General features: G+C 44.8%; 1 protein-coding gene across 2 annotated transcripts in view; it reads left to right on the forward strand.

Moving 5' to 3' along the window:
- ZBTB8A (zinc finger and BTB domain containing 8A) overlaps positions 1–19555 on the forward strand; it is a 26397-nt gene continuing 6842 nt past the window's right edge. The window contains exons 1-4 of one of the 2 annotated variants that reach the window (XM_070404639.1): positions 1–284; positions 11032–11125; positions 14559–15382; positions 18132–18301. In XM_070404639.1, coding sequence (XP_070260740.1) covers positions 14560–15382; positions 18132–18301 — 993 coding nt within the window. In that variant the 5' untranslated portion in view covers positions 1–284; positions 11032–11125; position 14559. Of the gene's footprint in view, positions 285–5710; positions 5739–11031; positions 11126–14558; positions 15383–18131; positions 18302–19555 lie in introns of those variants that run through there. The other variant, XM_070404640.1, reaches the window with a different exon arrangement.

A 19555-nucleotide genomic window follows, 5' to 3' on the forward strand; every position in this document is an offset into this window, starting at 1 on the left:
GCCCCGGCGCCTCTGGAGGGTGCAGCGGGGCGCAGGCCAGGGCAGGGGAGTGGGCGCAGCTGCTGGTTGGTGCCTGGAATCTGTGCGTTGCCCCTTTAATTGTGTCCTTAGCCCTCGGGCGTTTCTGCCCAACGCCCACGTCAGCAAATACCTTTTGTTTCTCTCACGTTGGGGCTACATGTTTTAGGGCGCACGGGAGCGGCTGCGGAGGGGGCCTTTCCCCCGCGGAGGACCGGGAGTCTCCCCGAGCCGCGCGCGCGACCCGCCGGGGCGCCGGGGCCGCGGTAAGAGGCTGCGGGCGGCGCGGGCGGCGGGCGGGCGGGGCGTCGGGGCTGCGGGGACCGGCTCGCGAGCATCGCTCCGGGCGGAGACGCGGGCGGCGGCGCCGCGGGCTCTGACCACCCGGGCGGCGGCGGCGGGGGCGGCCCGGGGCGCGGTGCCCAGACGTCCCCGGCCGGGCGAGCGGCGGGAGGCGCAGAGGCGAGCGGGCGCCATTTGCAGCCCCGGGCGCAGCGGCGGCGGCGCGCCGGCTCCGAGGGGCTGGAGACGGTCACAAAGGCGGCGCGGGCAGCCGGCGGCGGAGGACGCGGCCGCGGGGAGAGGCGGGCGGCGCCGGGGCGCACAGGCTCCTGGACCCCGCGCCCGCCCGGCCGCCCGGCCAGCCGGCCAGCCCATCCTGCGCGCCCGGGGGGGGCTGCGGGACAATGGCCGCGCCGTCGCCGCCCGCGCCCGCCTCACCGCCCCCGCGGAACGCAGGGTTCGCCTCGCCTCGCCTCGGGCCGGTGGCGCCGCGGTGAAGGCGGGAAGGCGCGCGGAGCCTCCTGGCGGCGGCGGCGAGGCGGCGCGGGGACGGTGCCGGGCGTGTCTGGAGCCGTCGGGCGCCGCGGGCTCCCGGAGGTTCGGGGCCGGCCGGGCTCGTGCTGGTCGCCGGGTGGCGGGCGGCCCGCCTGACGGGGCGGCGTGGAGCCCGGGCTTCCCCGGAGCCCCGCGCCCGTGCTCCCCGGGAAGGCGGCATGCTGGGCGGGAGTCCGAGTTTCCCCGCACACCCTCCGCCCTTTGGTTTTCATATCATGCGCCAGATCCCGGCCTGCAGCCGAGGGCACCTAACACACACTGGGCTATGATCATTGTTTTATGACGGGACCACACACGCACCTTCTACCGCCGCTTTTGCAAGTGAGCGGTTTAGCCTCGTCTCCTTAAAATGCACGTCAATGTCAGTGTGCCAGTAGCCAAAGTCCACATCTTTCAAAAAGCGGAGTTTAAAAAAATGAGATAATAATTGATATATAGCATTGTAATAGCTGACATTTATATATCAAGTTGTGTTTGGAAGCCGTAGATTGTTACTTCTGTTCTTAAGAAACATTCATATTCGCTGAACTTCATTTAGTGAAACGCAGAGCTGCACCTCTAAGCCAGGAGGTGGGAGGTGAGCGATGGCGGCCCCGCGGCACCCTCTCCTCCTGTTCTTCCTCTGTCTTTCCTCCTGAAGTCACCCCCAGGCTTCTGGAAAGAAAGTCAGCCACCTCGCTCTCCAGGTCTAAAAACCGTAACTGATCCTTATCAGAAAAAGTTCAGATCCTCTGCGGAAGAATCAATGGCCAGATTTTCTCTCCAGTTCAATGTCAGAGCCTCAGTGATGGGTGGGTTTGTGGGACCCCAAGAGCAAGAGCCCTTCACTGATAACGAGGAATCGCCTCTCTTTATTCCTGGGAAACTGCTTGGCCTCAGCCATGGGAAGTGGGAAGTGAGAATCTAACCTGCCTCCCCTGTCCAGATGGGCGCAGGTGGATTGGGCTGTGTCACTAGGAGGCATCGTGAGCAGCTGGGCTCCTCCTTGGTTGTGTAAACTTCAGGCGCCAAGAAAGAGGGCACCCTGTCCCATCCCATCTCCTGGACTTGAAATCACCAGCCCTTCTGTTGATAATAACTTGGGGCCAGAAAAAAAAGTAAGATATGGGAACACTTAAATCATTTTATAGCATTTAAGTTGTGTTTTCAGGATGCAGAATTTACCTCTAATAGGATTAACCCTTTCAGTGACATAATTTTATGTGTATAATAAAAGATTTTATCTAAGTTTATTTGATTCCCCTGGAGGGAATTTTTTGACACCTTTTTTGTTCAAAATTGGTCAGTGGCTCCTCATTTTACTCAGATGAAAAGTCAAAGCCCCACCCTGGCCAGTGTGGCTCACTTGGTTGAGTGTCCTTAGGTGCCTCAGAAGGTCGATGGTTGAATTTCTGGTCAGGGCACATGCCCAGGTTTTGGGTTTGACCCCCCTGCATGGGGTTCCTGTGGGATGCTATCAATCCATGTTTCTCACATTGATGTTTCTCTCTCTCTCTCTCTCTCTCTCTCTCTTCTCTCTCTAAAATCAATAAAATGTATTTTTTTTAAAAAAAGTCAAAGCCCTGCCTAGCCGGTTTGGCTCAGTGAATAGAGTGTTGGCCTGTGGACCAAGGAGTCCCTGGTTCGATTCTGGTCAAAGGCATGTACCTTGGTTGCAGGCTCCTCCCCGCAACCAAGGGCCCAGGTCGGGGCTCCTGCAGAGGCAACCAATCTATGTGTTTCTCTCACATGGATGTTTCTCTCTTTCCCTTTCTCTTCCACTCTCTCTAAAAAAAAAAATCAATGGAAAAATATCCTCGAGTAAGGATTAACAAAACAAATAAAGTCACAGTTTCCCAAATCTTTGACAAGGCCCTCCGGGAACTCCTACCTGTCTCACAGTCTGCCCTTCCTTTTTGTTTTTTAAATATATTTTTATTGATTTTAGATAGGAAGGGAGAGGGAGAGAGAGAGAAACGTCAATGATGAGAGAGAATCATTGATCAGCTCCCTCCTGCCCGCCCCCTACTGGGGATCGAGCCCGAGACCCAGGCATGTGCCCTTGGGACCCTTCAGTCTGCAGGCGGACGCTCTATCCACTGACCCAAACCGGCTAGGGCTTCCCTTCCTTTTTCTGACTCAGTTTCTCACTGCTCTCCCCAGCCCTCCTTGTCTGCTCCACCCAGAGCCTCTGTACTTGCTATTCCATCTGCCTGGATACTTTCCCCCTAGATACCTACATACTCTCACTTCTTTTGGAATTAACTTAAATGCCATTGTATCAATGAAACTTTCCCAACTATGGTTTTGATTCTCTCTTTTTTTAAAAAAAATATATTTTATTGATTTTTTACAGAGAGGAAGGGAGAGAGATAGAGTTAGAAACATCGATGAGAGAGAAACATCGATCAGCTGCCTCCTGCACATCTCCCACTGGGGATGTGCCCACAACCCAGGTACATGCCTTTGACCGGAATCGAACCTGGGACCTTTCAGTCTGCAGGCCGACGCTCTATCCACTGAGCCAAACCGGTTTCGGCATCTTTTTTTTTTTTCCTTGAAATACGTTTTTATTGATTTCAGAGAGAGGAAGGGAGGATAGAAACATAAATGATGAGAATCTTCCATCCCCTGCCTCCTGCATGCCCCCCACTGGGGATGAAGCCCAAAACCCTTGCGTGTGCCCTGACTGGGAATTGAACCCTGACCGCCTGGTTCATGGGTCGACACTAAACCACAGAGCCATAGCAGCCAGGTGCTGTTTCAACTTTTATTGTCTATGTACTGAATTAAGAAAAATTTAAATTTATTATCAATTTCTCTGATTTAATCACATATCCTATATAATCAAGAGCTAATATGCAAATGATCATCACGCTGTCACACTGTCACGCCAGGGTGGGGGGACCTGAGGCCGGGCTGGGGGACCTGAGGCTGTGCCCCCCACCCAGCGGGGCTTGACAAGGGACCTGAGGCTGCACCCCCCTGCCCTTCGGGGCTTGACAGGAGTGGGGCCGGCCAGGTCTGGGTCTTGTGCGATTTCAAGGCGCACACAGGTGGGCGGGGACTTGACTCTGGGTCCTGCAGTGCGCCCCAGACTCTGACAGGAGGGAGTTTCATGTACATTTTACTAATTTTCTTTCATCTCTGACACTTCTATTATAGAGAAAGGGCAAATAGCAATATTAAAATATTTCCTCTAATTAATTCCCTTTTAATGTGCACGATTTCATGCACTGGGCCACTAGTTAGAAAATAAACCTCTCTTGATAACTTAAGAGTACTATTATGGCCCTGACCGGTGTGGCTCGGTTGGTTGGAGTGTTATCCTGTGGTGCACCAATGGGTCTGGGTTCAATTTCCAGTCAGGGCACGTAACCAGGTTTTGGGGTTCGATTCCTGGGCAAGTATGGGAGGCAGCTGATATATTTGTCTCTTGTATTTGTTTCTCTCTCTCCCTGTCCCTTCCTCTCTCTCCAGAATAAATAAAAAACAACATATCCTCCGATGAGGATTGGGGAAAGGAAGAAGAAAAGGGTGCTATTTTGAATGTAATTTGTGTTAATGGCCTATAGATGTAAATGTTGTCAAGTTATAACTGATCCCAATTTATTTATTTTATTTATTTTTTTATTTTAAAATAATTTTATTAACTGATCCCAATTTATAGGACAATTACCGTTTTCATGGAAAACTTCCTGTTTCTTCTCCTTTGTCTCCATTGTCTTAGTTCAGTTCTTAGTTCTTCACCATTTCTTGCTTTGATATTTGCATTTAGCCTTTAAATTGGCCTCCCTGGTCTTCCTCTCTCTCATTTCTTTCTCCATGCTATCTCAAGTTTTCTTAGGGGTATGTAAATTGAATCATAATAACAATAATATATATTTTTTCTTTTAAAGGAGTGACTTTTAAAATATATATATTTTTATTGATTTCACAGAGGAAGGGAGAGAGAGAGAGAGAGAGAGAGGGAGAGAAACATCAATGAAGAGAGAGAGTCATTGATGGGCTGCCTTCTGCATGCTCCCTCCTGGAGATTAAGGCCACAACCCGGGCATGTGCTTTTGACTGGAATCGAACCAGGGACCCTTCAGTCCGCAGGCCAACGTTCTCTCCACTGAGCCAAACTGGCTAGGGCAATACCTACTTTTTAAAAAATTTGATGATTGCTGAAACCGGTTTGGCTCAGTGGATAGAGTGTCGGCCTGCGGACTGAAGGGTCCCAGGTTCGATTCCGGTCAAGGGCATGTACCTTAGTTGCGGGCACATCCCCAGTGGGGAGTGTGCAGGAGGCAGCTGATCGATGTTTCTCTCTCATTGATGTTTCTAACTCTCTATCCCTCTCCCTTCTTCTCTGTAAAAAAAATCAATAAAATATTTTTTAAAATTTCGTGATTTTTATTTTTTTTTATTTTTATTTATTTTATTTATTTTTTTTTAAATATATTTTATTGATTTTTTACAGAGAGGAAGGGAGAGAAATAGAGAGCTAGAAACATCGATGAGAGAGAAACATCGATCAGCCGCCTCCTGCACACCATCCCACTGGGGATGTGCCCGCAACCCAGGTACATGCCCTTGACCGGAATCGAACCTGGGACCCTTTAGTCCGCAAGCCAACGCTCTATCCACTGAGCCAAACCGGTTTCGGCAATTTCGTGATTTTTAGAGAGAGAGAAACATTGATTTGTTGTTCCACCCACCCATGTGTTCATTGCTTGATTCTTGTATGTACCCTGACCAGGTGTCAAATCCACAACGTTGGTGTATTGGGACACTGTTCTAACCAACTGAGCTACCCAGCCAGGGCCAGTAATACTTACTTTTTATTGCGTCCTAGCAGCGTTGTGCATACACTATGATCAGAAGAGGAATACAAGACTTCAGCCGAGTGTCAGTTTGAGGTCAGTCCGCCTGAATTCCAGTCTCTGTTCACTTGCTCTTTGATACCTGGTCAGGGCACATACCTGTTCAAATTTTGAGGCAAATGATGTACTAATATGTCACCTGGGCCCAATTTTAGATAAGAGAAACCACTTTAGTGTTTTAATTTGTTTACTAAAGGGAACCGAGTGCTTACAAAATCATCGGAAGGGCAGGAAGGAGTAGGCTCCAGGTTGGGCCTTCAGAAATTACTCCCAGAAACAGACTGTCAAACAGGCCCTCCAGGGCCTGCTGAGTTCCAGATGGCTTTGCTCACTGCAATTCAGGGGTCAAGAAATTGCTACCCCGAAACTGCCCCTCAGCATCCACCAACTAGAGACGGACGGCTGTCTCACAGCCACGAAGCCCTGGGCCCTGGGGTGCTGCTGACGAGGAGCCCAGCGTTTCCACAAACCTGCTTGCCAGCACTACCAGCCCAAACAGCAGAAAGATGTTTCCGCCTCATTTCTGCCTTCCAAATCTCACTGCAGAGTCTCTGAGAGATGGACCCCATTTCACCTGGGGAGACTTAAAGGGGTCTGGGAAATGTACTTTTTAATTTTCCAGAAAGAAGTTAGAAAGGATTAACATACAGACCTACTCTAACTAATATCTTCTAGGGTGGAACTTGGTGGTTGCCCCTAAACATGCTATTTCATTACAGGGTAAAACTTTAGAAATCAGTTCCCCTAAAACAGCGGTTCTCAACCTGTGGGTCGCGACCCCTTTGGTAGTCAAGTGACCCTTTCACAGGGGTCGCCTAAGACCATCCTGCATATCAGATATTTACATTACGATTCATAACAGTAGCAACATTACAGTTATGAAGTAGCAACGAAAATAATTTTATGGTTGGGTCACAACATGAGGAACTGTATTTAAAGGGCCAGAAGAGTGAGGGAGAGGGCAGGATTGGGGGGACGAGGGGACATTGGGGGGATAAGGACACATTTGTAATATCTTATTCAATAAAGGGAAAAAAATAAAATAAAATAAAGGGCCAGAAGTTTGAGAACCACTGTCCTAAAAAATCACAATTAACTTCTGCCTGTTACTGTGAAGACCCAGTACACTACACAGTACTAGTTAGTGCCTTCTTAAGTACTGTTGTAGAAATAGTGAAGCTAAAGTGATCAGAGCAAATACCCTTTGCTGAGTGCCCTCTGAGCTCAATGGGGCTAGGAGATAGATGAATTTTTAGTATAGCAAGGAGTTGTTCTTAAAAATTATTTATTTCATCCCCCCAATGACAAAATCCTAGTTTATGCCTCCGTTTGATCCTGACAGGTATTTCTTAAAATCCTTTTCATAGCCACTTCTATTCTTTACTGTACTTTGTATTGTGTGTTCACCATCCCGAGTCAAGCTTGCAACACCATTTATCCTCCTATGCCCTCTTCTGCCCCCCTCTGGTGATCACCATAGTGTTGTCTGTCTATATGAGGGTATTTTTGTTTTTATTTTTATTTTCATTTTTGTTAACCCTCGCCTGAGGATATTTTTCCATTGATTTTTTTAGGGAGAGTGGAAGAGATAGGGAAAGACAGAGAGAAACATCGATGTGAGAGAAACACATTGATTGATTGCCTCCTGCACGAGCCCCAACCAGGGCCCTGGCTGGGGAGGAGCCTGCAACCAAGGTACTTGCTCTTGACCAGAATCGAACCCAGGACCCTTTGGTCCACAGGCTGACTCTCTGTCTACTGAGCAAAACCAGCTAGTGCGAGGTTATTTATTTGTTTATCCTCCTATATAATAAAAGCCTAATATGCAAATTGTCCTCTCGGGTGGTCGTTTGACTGGGAGTTCGACCGCTCACTATGACATGCACTGACCACCAGGGGGTGGCATGGAACATGGTGGGCGTTGGCAAGGTGGTGCTGGCAGCAGGTGGCAGTGGAGGTGATGCTGCCCCGTGGCAGGATGCTGGACCAGGTGAGCAGGTGGCGCCAGGTCAAGGTGGGTGTGAGTGGGGGCCCGATTGCCCTGCTGATCGCTCCACAGATGGTGACCAGGGGCTGGCAGGCCCTGATTGCCCGGATCAGGTCCAGACCCTGGGCTGGGACAGGGAACTGGGGGTGGGTGGCAGCGACCAACCTCCCTCTCACTGGCTACCTGAGGGCGGGGGTGAGAGGGAGGGAGGTGCGGTGAGAATGCGGGGTGTCTGCTGAGCTTGCTCTCACTCCTCCTGCTACCCTCCCCTGGGACGCCAGGGCTCGTGTGCCAGGGAAGCCTCCACGCTCAGTGCCAGGTGCCCGTGAGGAGCCTGTCCCTCTTCTGGGTGAGCTGGGCTGCAGTCGTGTGGCTCGCTGGGCAGCCTAGAGGCCCATGCTGCACCCTGGCCCGTGGCGTCTGGCTGCACTAACCGCGTCCCTGCGTGGGGACTCAGCTTCTGTGACTCAGGCGGAGGGGCCACGCGGGGTCCAGGGGCCTAGGTGGTGCCCAGAGCCCAGAGGTCAGCTGGGATCTGCCCTTCCATGCCAGATGCTCGTGTTTCAATCGCCAACCAGGCCTAGGGACTTCATCCGTGCATGAATTTTGTGCACTGGGCCTCTAGTTTATTTATAAATACATTTTTTTTTTTTAAATTTCAGAGAGAAAGGGAGAGAGAGAGAGAAACATCAATGATGCTCGCCCCACACTAGAGGTTGAGCCCGCAACCTAGGCATATGCCCTGACCAGGAATGGAATTTTATGAGTTTTTTGAGCCAAACATGACGTATGCCAGGGAGCAAGATCTCAGATGCTCCAAAGAATAACAGTTTTGCAGCTTCTTTTATGCATTTGAAATTAAGGAGGTAGGAAAAGGTATGGCAGGGATTGGATTACCACAAAGTTGTTTTTGTGTGTGTGTTTTTTATTTCAGAGGAAGGGAGAGAGAGAAGCATCAATGATGAGAGAGAATCATTGATCAGCTGCCTCCTGCATGTCCCCTACTGGGGATCAAGCCCACACCTGGGAATGTATCCTGACCAGGAATTGAACCCTGACCTCCTGGTTCATGGGTCGATACTCAACCACTGAGCCACACAGGCCAGGCAGGGTTTTTTTCCCCCACTTAAAAAAAATATTTTTTTTAAAATTGATTTTAGAGAGGAAGAGAGAGATAGAAGCATCAATGATGAGAGAGAATAATTGATCGGTTGCCTCCTATATGCCCCCCTATTGGGGATTGAGCCTACAACCCAGGCATGTGCCCTGACTAGGAATCCTGGTTCATAGGTAGACCCTCAAGTACTGAGCCACACCAACCGGGCTCCATTTTTAATTTTCTGAGGTTACTCCATATGGCTTTCCACAGTGGCTGCACCAATCTGCATTCTCACAGTACACGAGGGTTCCCTTTTTTCCACACCCTTGCCAACACTTGTTTGTTTATTGATGAAAGCCATTCTGAAAGGTGTGAGGTGATACCTCATTGTGGTTTTAATTTGTATTTCCCTGGTGATTAGTGACGTTGAGCATCTTTTCATGTATCTATTGGCCATCTGTATGTTTTCTTTGCAGAAATGTCTATTCTGGTCCTTTGCCCATTTTTAATTGGTTTGTTTGATTTTCTGGTGTTGAATTTTTAAGTTCTTTATAAATTTTGGATATTAATCCCTTATCATATGTGTCATTGGCAAATATGTTCTCCCATTCAATGGGTTACCTTTTCATTTTGTTGATGGTTTCCTTTGCTCTGCAAAAAACTTTTTAGTTTGATGTATCAAATTTTTTTTTATAAACCTCTAGGTCAGCAGTGTTTTGAATGATTTAAGTTGCTAGAATTTAGGCCTCCTCAAGAGTGGGTAGTTGATGCATATGTTTTCTTCTTTTTTAAAAATATGTTTTTATTGATTTTTAAAGAGAGTGGAAAGGAGAGGGTTAGAGAGATAGAAACATCAATGAGAGAGAAACATCATGGATCAGCTACCTCCTGCACACCCCCACTGGGGATTGAGCTCACAACCTGGGCACATGCTGGACTGGGAAGTGAACCAGCGACCTCTTTTTTTTAAAATATATTTTTATTGATTTCAGAGAGGAAGGCAGAGAGAGAGAGTGATAGAAACATCAGTGATGAGAGAGAATCATTGCTAGACTGCCTTCAGCATGCCCCCTACTGGGGATCGAGCCCACAACCCAGGCATGTGCCCTGACCTCCTGGTTCATAGGTTGATGCTCAACCAGTGAGCCATCCCACCAGGCAGTCAAAATTATTTTGGTGGTAATTCTTAGCTTAATTGATTAATTTAAAAAGCATAAAATCCATTTTCCCACTGCCTGTGGACATAAGCCTTAACACTCTGTATTAACAAAATTAATGGTCAATGAAAATAGTAGGATAGATTTTGTTGTTGGTGGTAATTAAAAAGGTTTGGAATATAGTAGGAACTGAAGTTTTCTATAGCAAGACTTGTTGCAGCTGCTGTTAAAAATTGTGGTATATGCCCTAGCCGATTTGGCTCAGTGGATAGAGTGTTGGCCTGCAGACTGAAGGGTCCCTGGGTTCGATTCTGGTCAAGGGCATATGCTCCGGTTGCAGGCTCGATCCCCAGAAGGGGGCATGCAGGAGGCAGCCGATCAATGCTTCTCCTTCATCATTGATGTTTCTATTTCTTTCTCCCTCTCCCTTCCTCTCTGAAATCAATAAAAAAATATTTTTAGAAAAACACACTTTAACTCTTAAAAACAATTGTGGTATACTCTGGTGTAATCTGGCAAATCAGATTAAAAGTTATGAAAGATTTGGGTGACTGCAGTGGGGCTTTCTGAACATATGTAGTAGGATTCTTTCCCCACTTCTCTCTTAACCTTACAGTTTTTAAGTAACATTGAATTTTTCAAGTTGAGTCTTGAATGCTATTCTGTTTGTCTTTTTTGCAAACCATATGGATGCTACTTGCAGGAAAAGGGTAATAGGACATATGTTGCTGTCTTGGTATCTCATTTGCTGGCCTGTCTTTCACTAGCTGTTGTCTTAAGAAGTTTATTTTATTATCATAGTTAAAAAGTATGTTTGCTTTCAATTTACCATAATATATTTTTAATATTGGAAACCTCCTCTTGCAGATTTAAATATTAAGGTTCAGGTAATAAGTTATTTCTTTATTTATACATTTCCACTCACTAATAATCTGTGCCAGATTATCTGGTTTTACATGCTAAAAAATGATACGTGATAAATGCTCGCATATAATTTATTTAAATAAAAATTTATTATGTACCTTAGCAGATGTTTATGTCTTTTACTACAAAAATACATTATAAATAGTTATTTTCTCTCTACAGGACAATCCTTCCTGTGTTTGACTTGGAACCTTCCCATTTTTACTCTACTCAGTTGACGTAGCAGGGTTTTAGAGCAGCATTTGTAAATTTCCAGGTATGAAAAATTTTAATTCTTGATATTATACCTAACTTAAATACACAGATAAAAAGTATAACTTTGCAATGGTAGATTTTATGTATACGAGAGGGGATTTATTGCTTGGAAGTTCACTGTATAAAACATTAAACATTTGGATCTTCTTGGCCAGTTTTCCCTGTTCACCTATTGCTAAAATTTTAATTCATTGCCTCTGTTGTGTCTTCTGTTCCATTTTAATCAAAGACTCATATTACATAGGGCCAGAGATTATCTAGACCAATCCCCCCAATTTTCAGAGAAGAAAATTAAGCCTAGAAAGGTAAAGTTACTTCTCATGACATATAGCTAATCCAGTGATAGAACTATTGTCAGCACTCTGATCTCCCAGCATCCCCTTTCCACCTCATTCCCCACCCCCCAGTGCTGTAGTAGGATAGTTCAGTAGTTATAGGCTGCAACTTTGGAGTCACTGTCTGGGTTAATACCCTTTTCTGTAAAATGGGGATAGTCACCCACTTAATAGTTTGGGGACAAAGGGAGACGATGCATATCGCTACTATTATTGCCTGTGGCCCTTTTATTTTTCCCTGTATTGACCCCTTTGCTGCTTCTTGAAACTCCCCACCTTGGGCAAGGTGTTTCAGTGTTCTGATCCTCCCTGCAGTGCTATCTGTGACACTGGCTCTCTTCCCCATCCTGCTCTGCAGTCACGGGCAGTCCCCCAGGTTCTCCTCTCAGCCCGAGTTTCCTCTGAGCCCCTTCATCTCTATTTGCAGACATCTCCTACATCTCTATCTTCAAGTCTGACTTCTCTGGACTTCCGGTCAGCATTTTCTGGCCATCGTTACCTGATTTCCCACTCTCCTCTAACACAGTGTACTTACAACCAAGGTCATTGCCTCTAAGCCAGTTTTTCCCTCCAATCAGCCATTAAGACCTATAGATTTATTTCCCATTCAAGTATTTAGCAACTTTTCCTTCCTTTCCATTCCTGCTGTCACAGTCAGTCCTGGATCTGCCAAGGAAGTGCCACTTCTGTCAGAGGTGGGAAGTCCAAAGGGTGGGAAGGCTACTGCAGTCCAGAATCACCCCAGCCCTGCAGCCACCACACCAACAGCCAGCAGTTGCTGCATTTCCACTGCCCAAAGCAGGAAATTTCTTTTCCTTTTTCTAATCTTCTATCAGTTCCTTCTGTTTATAGAGTCTAACAGGAAGCCAGCTGCAAGGAAGGAAGCCTGGGAAATAATGTTTGCAGAATTCTATCAGTAGTGAGTAGAGTAGAGCATGAAGGATGTTGAGCTGAGAGACAACAGGCAAATGACCAACATAGTCCACCAGTTTGGCTACTTGGCATCCACACACACCGCTCTTCCCATATTTAAAATTCTAAACAAGTTTACTAGTCTGCCTTGCAATATGCAGCTTTCCTTCATACAAAGACTCATGGTCTCCCCAAAATGGGTGATACTAATTCTTCTTTTAGGTCAGTCACAATCTAACTTAATGGAACCATGCGATGTTTCCCTGGTGAGGCATTCCCATCTTGGGAGCTAAGACCTCAGCAGGGAGAGGAAGCAAACATTCTGTAAGTGGGATATTAAAGGTAAAAGTGAAAGGAGGAACCACCACTTTTTTTCTAGAAGTAAGTATTCTATCTATGGAAAAAATAGCATCATATTAACGACAGTGTTTAAAAGCACCAGTGGTACATTAGCAACACTTCATCCATTTGGATTGGATAGCACCTCAATCTCTCAGTCTCTCTGACAGGTGTCACCTATCAGATGGGGCCAGAATGGAATTTTCAGTTGGTTATTCCACCATTTTATCAGGCAAGCTGCTTCTGGGTGATGGAGTACATGGCAAGTTTCATGGTGACTGGGGAAAGAGGCCAGCCAGCATCCACAGCACAGGTTTTCTTGTCCACCTGGTTTGTGAGAGCTCCTCAGCAGCTAGTACCCTTTATTCGGCATTCACACAAGACACTAAAACCTCTTACCCTATGCCCATTCCAACAGGTTTATCCATCTGCCTTTTCTTCACATGCCTTTCAGTGACTGGTGCTTCTGTCTGGTTCTTTCTAAATCCTTGAGCATTTGATCAACTAGTTAGGCCTTGTCCATGAATCAGGACAAAATCCATACCTGTGTCTATCTCTTCGTCCAGGCCAAGTGGACAACCAGATGCCCAGTGGGGACATTTCCCTCCCCGTTGCCTTTCAGGGACATTCCTGATTGGAGTCATGATGTTGCACCCATCCGCTTCCAGCGGGTGCCAGCATATTGTGCAGAACCTCTAAGCGAGGCCTTAAGTCTTTCTTCCTCAGTCAGCTAGTTGTAGGGAACTCACCATGGGGCCATATGTGTGAGTTGAGGAAGGCAGCAATGTACTGGGAGGAGGTGTGTGGGAACTGTGCCAGCTGCTCACAAACTTATTTGTGGATTAAGGACCTGTCCAGTCTAATCTTGTACCTAACAGGTCCTCTCAATGATGCAGTGCTGCTGCACATGCCCAAATGTACAATTTGGTACATTAGTAACACTCATGTTAGGCAACTCAGGCATGGCCACTTGGTGTTCCATGGTCAGCAGCAAGCTCTAAGAGAGCCTGGTAGCATTTGAAAAGCTCTTTTTCAAAAGGACAATAGTTGGAGGGGTGCGATGATTAATTTTTGTGTGGCAACTCAGCTGGCCTGCAGTGTATAGGGGAGCTGGAATTCCAAATCAAGCTACCTGGCTCTATTGTCTATGCTTATAACTATAAGCTTGTTTATATCAACTTTCATCTCTTTGACTATTTATTTTATTTATTTATTTAAAATATATTTTATTGATTTTTTACAGAGAGGAAGGGAGAGAGATAGAGAGTCAGAAACATCGATGAGAGAGAAACATCGATCAGCTGCCTCCTGCACACCTCCTACTGGGGATGTGCCCGCAACCCAGGTACATGCCCTTGACCGGAATCGAACCTGGGACCTTTCAGTCCACAGGCCGACGCTCTATCCACTGAGCCAAACCGGTTTCGGCTCTTTGACTATTTAAAAACAATTTTTTACAATTGATTTCAGAGAGAAAGGGAGAGGGAGAGAGAGAGAGAGATAGATAGAAACATCAGTGATGAGAGAGAATCACTGATTGGCAGCCTCCTGTACACAACACACTGGGGATCGAACTTGCAATCCGGGCATCCAGGAATCAAACCGTGACCTCCTGGTTCATAGGTCTATGCTCAACCACTGAGCCAGACTGAATGGGCATCTTTGACCATTTTTAACATATAGTGTAGTTTGAAACCTATATTCTTTGCGTCTTGGAGACTATTCTCTAAGAAGGAAGTGATTTTCATGGAAAAAAAATAGAGGTTTCTGATTGTGATTTTAGTTGACTTATCTTAGAAAAAAAATGTGATTTTGTGTTTGTTGACCACATGTGTCTTCTCTCTTCAGAATGGAGATCTCCTCTCATCAGTCTCAACTCCTGCAACAACTGAATGAGCAGCGCCGGCAGGACGTGTTTTGTGATTGCAGTATTCTCGTTGAAGGGAAGGTCTTCAAAGCACATCGAAATGTGTTATTTGCTAGTAGCGGCTACTTTAAAATGCTTCTTTCCCAGAATTCAAAGGAGACAAGTCAGCCGACCACAGCTACGTTTCAGGCTTTCTCCCCTGACACTTTTACAGTCATCCTAGACTTTGTCTATTCCGGCAAACTCTCGCTGACTGGTCAGAATGTCATAGAAGTGATGTCAGCTGCTAGCTTCCTCCAGATGACTGATGTCATTAGTGTATGTAAGACCTTCATCAAATCTTCGTTAGACATCAGTGAGAAAGAGAAAGACCGCTACTTCAGTCTCTCCGATAAAGGTGCCAGTTCTAATGGCATAGAACGTTCCTCTTTTCATAGTGGTGGCTGGCAAGAAGGGAGCAGTTCTCCACGCTCTCACCTAAGCCCAGATCAAGGAACAGGTGTAATAAGTGGGAAATCTTGGAATAAGTATAATTACCATCCAACTTCCCAAAGGAATACCCAGCAACCCTTGGCCAAGCAAGAACCAAGGAAAGATCCCATGAAGAAGCCCAGACATTTGAGATTGTCAGAGCCTTCCGAAATTGCTCATTGTAAGTCAAGCAAGCGAGAAGCACGAACATCTGATTCTTCCAGCCACATTTCCCAAGCTGAAGAGCAAGCACAAATTGATGCTGAAATGGACTCTGCTGCTGTTGGCTATCAGTACGGTCAAGGCTCTGACGTCACTTCAAGAAGTTTCCCAGGTACCCAAAAGGAGAATCTGTCCCCTCACTCAGGTTCCAATTCTACAAAAATCAAGCCTATCTCAACATACTCCTACTTTTAGGTGTTCTAGGCAGTTGAACTAAGTGAATTTTAAAATATATTTTTATTGATCTCAGAGAGGAAGGGAGAGAGAGATAACATCAATAATGCGAGAGAATCATTAATTGGCTGCCTCCTGCATGCCCCTACTGGGGATCGCTGAGCCACGCTGGCCAGGCTACCCCTAACCTCTCTTTATTATTTTTAAGCAAAACTCAGACATCATATGTTTTAGTCTGTAAATATTTCAAAATGTATTCCTAAAATATAGAATTAAACCACACTCCAGTACCATTGTTATACCTAAACAAAGTTAAATTCTTAATATCACTAACTAGCCTGTCAATATTCACATTTCCCTTGTTATACAGATTTCAAAAAAAATTTTTGGTTGTAGATAACATATTTTTAAATAAAAGCAACCTGGTTGATTTTTACTAATAACATTTTCTTGTAGGATACTAACAGGAAAATGTATGAAATTGTATTATCATATTGCAGAGCTTACTAAAAATCCTGCTGAGTTCTAACCATTGACCAAGGCAAGCAAATAGCATAGAAAAATAGGAAATCTTGTTATATTTTTATAATAGCAATAGAGTCCCCTTGGCCAGGTGCTAGTTGGTTAGAACATTATCCTGATACACTAAGGTTGGGGGTTCGATCCCAGGTCAGGGTATATAACAAGAATCAGCCAACAAATACATAAATAATGGAACAACAAGCCGGTCTTTTCCTCTCTCCCTCTCAAATCAATCAATCAATCAATCAATAAAACAGCAATAAAGCATACTTTTTTTTTTTTAATCCTCACCCAAGGATATTTTTACATTGATTTTTAGAGAGAGTGGAAGAGAGAGGGAAAGACAGAGAGAAATAATGATGTGAGAGAAACACATCAATTAGTTGCCTCCTACACATGCCCTGACCAGGGCCCTGGCCGGGGAGGAGCCTGCAACCCAACTAAAGTACTACGTGCCCTTGACCAGAACTGAACCCCGGATCCTTTGGTCCATAGAGGACACTTTATCCACTGAGCCAAACCGGCTAGGGCGAGCCATGCTTTCTTTATTTGGGCTCTGCCCTATTAAATCTAACTTCAGTAAAGAACAGTTGAATTAATAGCTATTAAGTTGAGGTTTGTTTCTGGTCACAACTAACATGTTGAAGACATGACATTTAAAATAAAAAATTAGCCTGGCCAGCATGGCTCAGTGGTTGAGCATCGACCTATGAACCAGGAGGTCACAGTTGGATTCCAGGTCAGGGCACATGTCGGGATTGCAGGCTTAATCCCCAGTGTGGAGCGTGCAGGATGCAGCCAATAAATGATTCTCTCTCATGATTAATGTTTCTGTCTCTTCCTCTCTGAAATCAATAAAAAAATTTAAAAAAAAGGACAAGATAAAGAACAGTTCCATAACCACAGGATCACTCATGCTGTGTTTTAAATGTTTTTTTTTGTTTTTGTTTGTTAATATATTTTATTGATTTTTTATAGAGAGGAAGGGAGAGGGATAGAGAGTTAGAAACATCGATGAGAGAGAAACATCGATCAGCTGCCTCCTGCACACTCCCCTCTGGGGATGTGCCCGCAAACCAAGGTACGTGCCCTTGACCGGAATCGAACCCGGGACCCTTGAGTCCGCAGGCCAACGCTCTATCCACTGAGCCAAACCAGTTAGGGCTCATGCTGTGTTTTAAAACAAAAACAAAAACAGCCCTTGCTGGTTTGGCTCGGTGGATAGAGCATTGGCCTGTGGACTGAGGGGACCCAGGTTTGATTCCGGTCAAGAGCACATGTCTGGGTTGTAGGCTTGATCCCCAATAGGGTGTGTGCAGGAGGCAGCCGATCAATGATCAGTGATTCTCATCATTGATGTTTCTATCTCTCCCTTCCTCTCTTTGAAATCAATAAAAATATATTATAAAAATAAACAAAAACATATCCCTGGGTGAAGATTCAAAAATAATAATAATAGTCCTGGCCAGTTTGGCTCACTGGACAGAATGTTGGCCTGTGGACTGAAGGGGCCCTGGTTCGATTCCGGTCAAGGACATGTACCTCGGTTGCAGGCTCCATCTCTGGCCCTGATCGGGCCATATGAGACACACCCAATCGATCTATCTCACTTCAGTGTTTCTCTCTGTCTCTCTCCTTCCACTCTCTCTAAAAATCAATGGAAAAATATCCTTGGGTGAGGATTAACAATAATAATAATATTAAAAAAATAAGAGAGCTTTACATTCCAGAATTTAAAACAAATTAAAGACCCTTGAAAGTGTTTCAACTTTAAAAGTACTACAAGTGTATGAAAAACAAAGGCAAGGGGAATACAAACTTTAAGTAAAACAAGTTACTTAAAAGCTTCAATATTAAATATTTTTACTTTTGGATTATATCTACAGTTTTAAAATCGATTAATATCTTTTTACATTCAATAGCTATTGACTCTATGACATTTAGTAAGACGGTAAGTGTGACAGTCTGAATTTACCAGACTGTAAATATATCAAATACTGAATACTGAAGTTATAGTTCTGTACTTACTGTTACATTGACAATCAAGTCTTCATTTCTTTCTACCTTTTCAAGATTGGACTCACCAAGTCCTTCTGGGTATTTTTGTGTGATTAGAATTGTTGTTATGAACTTTCCAATGATTTAGTCAAACTGTCTCCTGACAGATGATTTGCCCAGGATGAGATTCAAGTGCCCATACTGCACACATGTGGTGAAGCGGAAAGCCGACCTAAAGCGCCACCTTCGTTGTCATACAGGAGAACGGCCCTACCCATGTCAAGCTTGTGGGAAAAGATTTAGCAGGCTAGACCACCTAAGTAGCCATTTTCGAACAGTATGTATTTGATTTTTCATTCGAATTTTACTTCTTAAATACATGCAATTAGGATAATCCATTTATGATGGAAATCTTTTCTCATAACTCTACCATATTAAAATTTTTTCTAACTTAATGTTTTTACTTTGCACATAATGCATAATTCAATTTTTATGTTTTTCTTTTTATTCTTTGAGACCTTGAAGTCAGTGATAGTCTTTTGACTATTCACTTTAATGCATTTAAAATCTAACAGGTTTTTATAGACTGGTCTTTTTGGAGCCAATATAAACTGTAAAAATGTTTTAAATGTCTGGGTCAGAATCACTTTAGATCCTCAGCATCTACTGGTGACTCTTGAATCCTTATCCGGTAGAATTTCTAGTTTCAGCTGTCGGGTATCTCTGCATGACACTACACTGCCTTTCTAGTGTCCCTCTAGTTTCTTTAGTCCCTTCAGGGAAGGCAGCAAGGTGGGCAATAGAACCACTCCCAGTTGAGGAGTGGATTGTCAGAGTCAGAAAAATCTCAGGGAATTTGCTGGTCAATGCTCTAGTGGTTTAATACTGTAGTTGTATTGGAACGTTGTTCTGCTGATCATCTTGCAATAAGAATTTTTTCCAAAATCTGTTCTATTACTTGTACTTCAATTCCATTGATGAGATCCTTTTAATTTTAAAGGACACTGGGTACCTTAAAGTAATTTCTTCATGCATTGCTTTATAGTTATTTATTCAACAAATATACCTGAGCACCTGTTATGTGTCAGACCCCTTTCTAAATGCTAGGTATACAGCAGTGAGCAAAACAGACAAAATGGCTGCCTTTATTAATCTCATGAAGCTAACACCCGAACTAAGATATGTAATATCATTATAGTAGTACATGGCATATATTAAGTATTTGCAATTATTATTATTCTGAAAAGGTGTCCTGTGTTATCTCAGATATCAAAATACTATTGGATTAATACTATTGGCCATTATTTAGAGAAAACTGGTGTGTAATATTTCAGTGACATCAATTTATCACCAAAATCTTTGTCTTTTTCTAATAACTAGATGCTATTGTTTTTTAATTTAAAGGTCGTTGAGATTTAACTTTTTAAGTACATTTTTTTCAAATTGATTTTAGAGAGGAAGGGAGAGGGAGAGAGAGAGAGAAACATCAGTGATGAAAGAGAATCATTGATTGGCTGACTTCTGCATGCCCTCCATTGTGGATAGAGCCTGCAACCTGGGCATGTGCCCTTGACCTGGATTGAACCCGGGA

The sequence above is a fragment of the Myotis yumanensis genome, unplaced genomic scaffold (assembly GCF_028538775.1).
Source record: "Myotis yumanensis isolate MYYU_CA2020_CCGP unplaced genomic scaffold, mMyoYum1.0.hap1 SCAF_2, whole genome shotgun sequence".
Lineage (NCBI taxonomy): Eukaryota > Metazoa > Chordata > Mammalia > Chiroptera > Vespertilionidae > Myotis > Myotis yumanensis.